Source organism: Triticum dicoccoides, chromosome 7A, assembly GCF_002162155.2.
Source record: "Triticum dicoccoides isolate Atlit2015 ecotype Zavitan chromosome 7A, WEW_v2.0, whole genome shotgun sequence".
Classification (NCBI taxonomy): Eukaryota; Viridiplantae; Streptophyta; class Magnoliopsida; order Poales; family Poaceae; genus Triticum; species Triticum dicoccoides.
Genome location: NC_041392.1, coordinates 181,382,026 through 181,391,037, shown reverse-complemented (window position 1 = coordinate 181,391,037; position 9,012 = coordinate 181,382,026). Strand labels below are relative to the sequence as shown.

The 9,012-nt window shown below is 47.0% G+C and overlaps 1 protein-coding gene across 1 annotated transcript; it reads left to right on the top strand.

Annotated features, from left to right (window-relative positions):
• Positions 1-218: 218 nt before the first annotated feature.
• LOC119328213 lies at positions 219-1,409 on the top strand. The gene has a single exon (XM_037601231.1). The coding sequence runs from the start codon at positions 291-293 to the stop codon at positions 1,407-1,409; it is 1,119 nt and encodes a 372-aa protein (XP_037457128.1). The 5' UTR covers positions 219-290.
• The last annotated feature ends 7,603 nt before the right edge of the window (positions 1,410-9,012 follow it).

Below are 9,012 nucleotides of genomic sequence, written 5' to 3'. Positions count from 1 at the left end.
AATCACAATCAGGTCGGCAAGTTTCAGAAAATGAAAGCAAACGGGAGCGGCAAGTTTCAGAAATCTGACGGGAAACTGAACTGGGGACACATTCGGATTCAGAAAAAGGAAATCTGACGCGTCCTCCATCGCGCACGCGCAGTACAGCGTCTTTAAATATCAGCACACAACTCCTTCGCGTCCCACAACACCTTCCGATCCCGCAGACAGACCTCGCCCAAATCCCAGTCGCCCGCCCTTTCCTAGCTGCAGTAGAACCCTAGCAGCAGATCGGGCTGCCGCCGGCCGGGATGGAGGGGCTCGACGTCGACGACGTCTTCCACCACTACCGGTTGAGCCCTACGGAAATGGACGCCGTCACCTACTACCTGCCACGCCTCCTCTCCGGCGAGACGCTGCACGGCGTCGACAAGCTCATCCACCGCGTCAACATCTCCGGCTGCGAGCCCAAGGATCTGGCCGCCCGGTACGCGCCCGTGCCGCAGGCCGTGAGCAGCGGCGACCGGTTCTTCTTCACCACGTGCAAGAGCAAGAACGGGAGCAAGCACCAGAGCGTGCGCGGCGCCGGCACCGGCACCTGGACCATCCAGAAGACCACGGAGATTTGCCACGCGGGAGTCAAGGTCGGCGAGGTCAAGAACCTGTCCTTCAAGAAGAAGGGCAAGTCCACCGGCTGGGTCATGGAGGAGTACCGGTGCCTGCTGCCGGAGGCCACCGTCAGCGACGGGGTGAAGGTCTTCTGCAAGATGCACTTGGCTCAGCATGCCCCTGACGCGGCCCGACAGGAATCGGAGGCGTACAAGCTTCAACAACCGCAACCGGAGGCCGTGACCCAGAGCACGCACGCGCAGAAGAGGCCAGCGACCGCTGCCGCCGCCGAGCCTCATCCGGCGCGCCCTCAGAAGAGGATGCGCGGTGCCGTCCCGGTCCCGGCACCTGCCACATCGTCGTTCACCGCTGCAGCACCGGTTTTCTTGCCGGATGAATCCGTACCTGAAGCTGACGACGACATGGCCCGGTTCTGTTGCACAATCGATGAGCTTCTCGGGTCACAAGCGGAGGAAAATCTCCCGGTCGGAGCTACTAACAGCATCGAGCAGAATTTCTACTTGGAACCAGAGGGGCTTTTCGCTGATGCTGCAGAAGAAATCGTCCCGCTCGAAGCTGACGAGCTGGAGTTCCTTAGGACCTTCCTCGATGAAGAAGCAGAAGAGTCGACGAACGACAAGTCATCCATTGCCCAAGACGTGGGGACTTACAAGCCTCCGCCGCCGATCATCTTCCATGATCCATTTGAAGAAGCGTGGAAGGCCGAAGAGGCGCTCAAGAAGGAGAAGAGGTGCAATGCCGCGGCCAATCTTCACGCTGGAGGGCACAGCAACTTCTTCTCGCCTGCAAGTGTCTACTAAGTCCGATGTTGAAATTGTTTTCAAAGTGCATACGAGGATACTCACTGGCTGATGTAATAGTTCGTCCATGTACGATCGCCACGGATGTACCTCTGAGCAATTTGCTCCACTTGTTCTTGCAAGCTAGTAAAACTGTTGTTGTTCTTCTTGCTTCTGTGATGGATTTCTGAACCTGGCATTCGCTCCTGCACTAGTACTTCTTCTGCTCTGTTTCCTGTGATGGACCATGTTAAAACTGCTCTATCTTTTTGTATTAGTTTCAGATAAGCAAGCATGATGCAGTTATGATCTGGGCAACCGCAGATAAGTAGTAGGACTAACTATGTTTGTAAATCAAAACTGTTTCGCTGCTCTTGATAATCTGCAGAACAACTACAAGTTCATAAGTTGCAGAGCAGATTCAAGTTGTGGCCAAAAATAATTGTTCTGTCTATTTACAGTGTGGAGTAAACAGTTATTACAGTGTCAATGTTTATGATTCACTGTGTGGAGTAGTCATATTTTCCCTTGAAATGTAAGTACAATCTGTCTGTCTTGTTGCTAACTGAATTTACAGTATCTAAGTGGTCTCCAAATTCTGCAGCATTTATTTTCATGACTTACTGAACTATGTTATCTTTCTTAATAGTGCCTTGATCTAAATAGTTGTATTTTAGCTCCATAGTTCTGTGTAATTTGCGCCTTGATTTTCTGGCATCTCTGAATTCACACATGTACAGGAAGAACATGAGACTAAATTGAGCCTAACCCTCCAATGTTATATGTTTTGAACTCCTTTCTGAATTCCCTTTTGTTATTTTATCTCAAACAAGTACCCAGGTTTATAAAGATCTGAACAGGTTTATGTCACTCATCTTTATTAACTTTTCTCTCTAACCTTTTTTACAGTACAAATGATAATAGTTTACATTGCCAATGTAGTAGTTGTCTTTTTAGTGCAAACTCTGTACTTGTCGATCATTTAACTCTGAACTTTTCTGACAGTTCCGGACTTTCTTTTGTAGTTTCATTGACTATGCATGAATGCCATGATTTAGTTATATTTTTTACTGGTATACGTGAAGGCGATACGAAATGCTTGACTTTGATCCAAAAGCTATACACGAAGATCTTCAATAACCGCAATGGCAATGCCGATTTATAATCTGAAAGGCCTACATGTAAGTGTGTCACGCCTACTGAAGCAGTGTAGCTTTCTTCAGTTAACTGTTGAAGATTCAGACAAAACGCGCGAGTCGTCCGATCCCTACTGTAACGTTACCGCGTAGTAACTGTTCCCTTTCACTCCGTTGCCGGGGACAGCACACCTACTTAACAGCCAGGTTGTGGCTGGCTATTCATTCATGCTTATTCTCCAAGTTTGCCTATCTGGCTATGAACACATTACACTATAGTTCCTCTTTTATAGTAATACATCCAGATTCAGGCCTGATTTCCTCATTTGATCTCTTGATTTGATCGACTGCTAGCGCCTCAACCCACTCGGGCCTGACAAAGTAGCAAGTGGAGCAAGGTTTTAATATAGGGATTCAGAAGTACAATCATAAAAAAGTATGTTTGGACACAAACAAAACCTTATTGTGTTTTAACATAACCCACATATTCAAATTTGAACTTGGATGGGCAAATTACGCCCTGCAGTTCAAAAGAGTGAAGGAACATTGATATTTTGCACCATAGTTAGTAATTAATTTTCATCATTGAAATACCCGCAAAAAAAAACTTTCATCATTAACCTACTGAAGGGACTGTTTTGTGGATTTTAACAAACTGCCGGCAGTACAGAAAAGTTATATCAGCTTACATACAAAAAAGGTTAAATCTCTATTCCATGAATAAATTAATATTTTCCTCAAGCAAAAACCTAAATAACCAGTTCTAAGTTTAGCTGAAACTTTAATTGAGTTACTGAGTCGCTTGTTATCCTGTTCATAGCTTTTAAACCGCTTAACCTATTTCAGCAAATAAACACTTCTCAGATATCCACAGAGAATTCCATAAAAATTTATTTAAGGTGACTGGGACCAAAACTGTCTCTAACTTGGTCGAGCGCAGGTAAATAACCTTCAATCATGTTTACTTAATAGTGTTAAACGACACATATGGAGCTTCTACGTGATAGCCTTCGGCCCACAGGATGTCAACCGAACCTAGATAGATAGAGATAGTTTGTTCAAATATTCTGTTATCATTGTAACTAGATATCTCTCTATTCTATCCCTTGTTCTCCAAGATGTACTCGATCCAATCTGTACGCTAACCCAGGGAGTTGCGCCCCTGGCTATTTAACACGAAGCCGTCGCCCAGAGCTAGGGTACGACGTTCTCTCACATGGTATACAAAGCCTAACTCTTCCCATCTAGTTTTCCCTCCTCCTCCCACAACCCTTGCCATGGCCTCCTCCAGCACCACCTCCATTGCCCTCTCTGGTCAGATCACCGAGCGGCTGACCCGCACAAACTATATCCTGTGGCGTACCCAGATTACGCCGCAACTGAGAGGGGCAGGCTTCTTCGGCTATGTCGATGGAAGCATGGCGGAGCCGGCCAAGATCGTCGTCAGCAAGGACAAGGATGGGAAGGAGGAGACCATCCCGAATCCACTCCATCCCATCTGGGTTCGCAAAGATCAGCAGGTACTCGGATATCTTCTGAACAATCTCTCCAAAGAAGTCTTGGTGCAGGTGACCTCGATCGCTCATGCACACGAGCTCTGGACGGCATTGGCGAGCATGTTCTCGTCAACATCGCTGTCCTGCGTCAACAACATCCGTGCAGCCCTCACCAACGCGCAGAAAGGAACGCAGTCGGTGGCCTCCTTCTTCGCGCATATGCATGGCCTCACCGACGAGCTTGCTGCTGCTGGCAAGCCATTGCAGGATGATGAGTTGATCTCGTACATCCTCAATGCGCTTGACATGGAGTATCAGCTGTTGGTGTCTGCCCTTGATGCACGCACCATACCGGTCACCCTCGACGAGTTGTTCGCTCAGATGAGCAACTTTGATCAGCGGGTGGCCCTCTTCCAAGGAGCTGTAGGAGGCGGCTTCAAGTCTTCTGCTAACGCCGCCACGCGCGGCCGTGGCGGGAGGTCACGTCATCGCAGGCCGCCCCAGAACAGCAAGGGCAAGGGCACTGGTGGCGGCAACAATAGCGGCTCCAACAACGCACGTGGCGGCGGCCGGCCTTCCTACACCAACACTAGAGGCCGGCGCAACAACAACTCCAACAACAAGTCGTGTCCTGACACGGTCAGGTGCCAAATCTGCGGCAAACCGGGCCACTCAGCAAAAGATTGCTGGTACCGCTATGAGGAAGATGAAGATGACTCATCTCAAGATGAGAAGGTGGCTGGAGCAGCTGATGGCTCCTATGGCGTCGACACCAACTGGTATGTCGACAGCGGCGCCACAAACCACATCACCGGCAAGCTGGAGAAAGTGACCATGCGTGAAAAGTACCGTGGCAAGGACCACATCCACACTTCCAGTGGAGAAGGTATGAGAATTAGCCATATTGGCCACTCAATTATAAAAACCCCTCACAGAAAAATTCACCTTAAAAGAATCTTGCATGTCCCTAGTGCTTCAAAAAATCTTCTTTCTGTTCACCGCATTACCATTGACAATCATGTCTTTCTTGAATTTCACCCTTTCTTCTGTTTGATCAAGGATCAGGCAACGAAGAAGGTGCTCTATCGAGGTAGATGCGTTCGTGGACTCTATCCCTTGATTCCGGAGATTAGAAGATTGAATAAACAAGTGTTTAGTGCCACCAAAGTGTCTTCAACACGGTGGCACGATCGTTTAGGACATGCATCTTTTTCTTTAGTTGAGCGATTGCTTAGGAAAAATAAGCTCCCATATGTTGGAGAGCGTGATGTCAAAACAATTTGTGATTCATGCCAAAAGGCCAAAAGTCATCAGTTACCCTATCCAGTTTCTACAAGTATTTCTACCAAACCATTGCAACTTATCTTTTCTGATGTTTGGGGTCCTGCCCCCTCTTATGTTGGTAGACATACATACTATGTTTGATTGACGATTATAGCAAGTTCTCTTGGATCTATCTTCTTAAGAAACGATCCGATGTGTTCCAAGTTTTTCTCAACTTTCAAGCTTTAGTTGAACGCCAATTTGATAGTAAAATTCTTGCTCTCCAATCTGATTGGGGAGGGGAATACGAGAAACTAAACTCTTTCTTCCAAAAACTTGGAATCTCTCATCATGTGTCTCGTCCGCACGCTCACCAACAAAACGGGTCTGCCGAACGCAAGCATAGACACATTGTAGAGGTTGGACTAGCTCTTTTAGCTGGCGCTTCCATGCCCCTCAAGTTCTAGGATGAGGCGTTTCTCACTGCCGTTCATATCATCAACATGCTCCCTAGTCGTGTCATTAACAATGAAACTCCTATGGAAAGACTCCTTCACACCAAACCCGACTACACCTCTCTTCGTGTGTTTGGGTGTGCTTGCTGGCCCATTCTTCGTCCATACAACAATCGCAAATTAATGTTCCGCTCTAAGCAATGCGTGTTCCTTGGCTATAGTGCCAAGCATAAAGGAGTTAAGTGCCTCGATGTTTCTACGGGCCGAGTATATATCTCTCGTGACATAGTCTTTGATGAAACGAAGTTCCCGTTTTCCGATCTTCATCCCAACACCGGTGCACTACTTCGTCAAGAAATTCTTCTCCTCCCACCTAGCCTCACCGGTCTTGATCAAGGGGGAAATAATTGTGTTGATCAATCACTGACTAACTCTCATAACCATGCACTTGAGCTTTGTGATGATGCAGATGAAAACGGTGGAGAAAACGATGTAGAAATCACCCAAAACGGTGATGAAATCAGCCCACATTTTATGTGTCCATGGCTGGCGCGCAGATCCTCATCGGGATTGGAACTGCAGCAGCCCAGCAGTGAATCTGCCTCGGGATCGATGCAGCAGCAGGGCAGCAGTCCACGGGAACCCGTGTCGCCCGCCAGGCGCGCCTCCTGCGACCCAGCGCCTGGCACGCGGCGCCCCTCCACTGGCTCGGGTGTGTCCTCCGGTGCCCATCAATTCGGTGCCGACACGCAGGGTCGCTGGCCCGCAGATGGGCCCCGCCACTACATCCGACGGCAACCAACTTGTGCCGCACCCAATAGACAGGAGGCAGGTGCGGAGCCCCGCGCTGATCCGTCTGGCGGCACGTGATCCAACGTGGATTCGCCCAGGCCCACACCATCATTGCGCCATGATGGGTCGTCAGTGGACCCGCAGCCAGGCGCAGGATCTTCTGCACCGGCTGTATCGCAGCTGCTGCAGACCACCGCCACAGAAAATCCCGTGGACTCCTTCCCTGGTGCGACAGGGGCGCTGGAAGGATCTACCTTGGGATCAACCGGTGCAGCGGCTGGATCTTCTGTGTCGGACAATACTACAGCAGCACCTGTTCCTCAACGTACACGTCTACAGAAAGGGGTGACAAAACCTGTCAATTATAAGCAAATAACAAAGTTTGGCCTGGCATGTTCAATAGGTGAACCAAATACTCTTGAGGAGGCACTTAGTGATGCACGGTGGGAAAATGCCATGGAAGAAGAATGCATGGCACTTCGGAAAAATAAAACATGGCATCTCGTTCCCCCACAGCAAGGTAAAAATTTAATTGATTGCAAGTGGGTCTACATAATCAAGAGAAAGTCTGATGGAACTATAGATCGCTACAAGGCCAGACTAGTGGCAAAAGGTTTTAAGCAACTATATGGCATATATTACGAGGACACATTTAGTCCTGTTGTGAAAGCTGCAACTATTCGTCTTGTACTGTCCATTGCTGTGTCCAGGGGATGGAGTCTTCGGCAGCTAGATGTCAAGAACGCGTTCCTTCATGGTGTTCTAGAAGAGGAAGTCTACATGAAACAACCTCGTGTGTTTGTAAGTAAAAGCAAGCCATTTCATGTGTGTAAACTTGACAAAGCTTTATATGGACTGAAGCAGTCTCCTCGAGCATGGTACTCACGACTCAGTCAGAAGTTGCAGACACTCGGTTTCATTCCTTCTAAGTCTGACACATCTTTGTTTATCTACAATAAGTTAAATACATCCATATTTGTTCTTATTTATGTTTATGATATTATTGTCACATGTTCATCTGATGAGGCAGTGGAAGGACTGTTAAACGATCTGAATGCTGAGTTTGCTCTTAAAGATCTAGGAGACTTGCATTTCTTTCTAGGGATTGAAGTCAAGAAACATGGAAATACTCTTCATCTCTCTCAGGAAAAATATGCCAATGATCTGGTAAGAAGAGTTGGGTTGCAAGGGTGTAAGTCCTCACCAACTCCATTGTCTAGTACAGAGAAATTATCCCTTGCAGAAGGAGAACCTTTGAGTCAAGAGGATGGTACCAGATACAGGAGTTTAGTGGGAGCACTTCAATATTTAACGTTGACAATACCTAATATTTCCTTTGCTGTGAACAAAGTATGTCAGTTTCTTCATGCTCCCACCAAAACTCATTGGACTGCTGCAAAGCGCATAGTGAGATATGTGAAAGATACTATGAATCTTGGTCTTACTTTCAACAAGTCGTCATCTACTCTTGTTAGTGCTTTTTCTGACTCTGACTGGGCTGGATGTCTAGATGACAGACGCTCCACTGGTGGTTTTGCAGTGTTCTTTGGTCCAAACTTGATATCATGGTGTGCAAAGAAACAAACCACTGTATCAAGGTCCAGTACAGAAGCTGAGTACAAGGCACTAGCAAATGCTACAACTGAGATTATTTGGGTTCAGTCCATGTTGAGGGAGCTTGGTGTGAAATGCACTCAAGCCCCATGCTTATGGTGTGATAACCTTGGTGCTACCTATTTATCTGCTAATCTAGTGTTTCATGCCAGAACAAAACATATTGAGATAGATTTCCATTTTGTCAGAGAAAGAGTTGCTAACAGGCAATTGGAAATTCGTTTTGTGCATTCACGTGATCAGGTTGTAGATGGATTTACAAAGGCATTTCCCACGAGGAATCTTGAGGAGTTCAAGCGTAATCTCCACTTGACAAAGTTGTGATTAAGGGAGGGTGTTAAACGACACATATGGAGCTTCTACGTGATAGCCTTTGGCCCACAGGATGTCAACCGAACCTAGATAGATAGAGATAGTTTGTTCGAATATTCTGTTATCATTGTAACTATATATCTCTCTATTCTATCCCTTGTTCTCCAAGATGTACTCGATCCAATCTGTACGCTAACCCAGTGAGTTGCGCCCCTGGCTATTTAACACGAAGCCGTCGCCCAGAGCTAGGGTACGACGTTCTCTCACAAATAGGACCTCATACATGTAAGTTGGTGTTTGTGCAGTCTGCTAATTTTTTGTCCCATTGTCAAATACTAAGTACTAGCCGGGAACTTTAATAGCTGGGTACTTTGCAATGTTTACTCCAGGAAAATGGAATGTGCAAGCTTCTTTCTTGATTAGTTACTTTCTTTGCCTTAAAGACAGTCCCCATCTATGTCCCATGTTTTCTTTTTGTATGAATTTCATATTCCCTGGAATATGAGAATACACCGTACACCAACACATTACCATGGGATTTTAGAAAAAGTATATG

Excerpts from the sequence above, each read along its gene's own strand:
- LOC119328213 (XM_037601231.1), top strand. The coding sequence starts at position 291 with ATGGAGGGGCTCGACGTCGACGACGTCTTCCACCACTACCGGTTGAGC.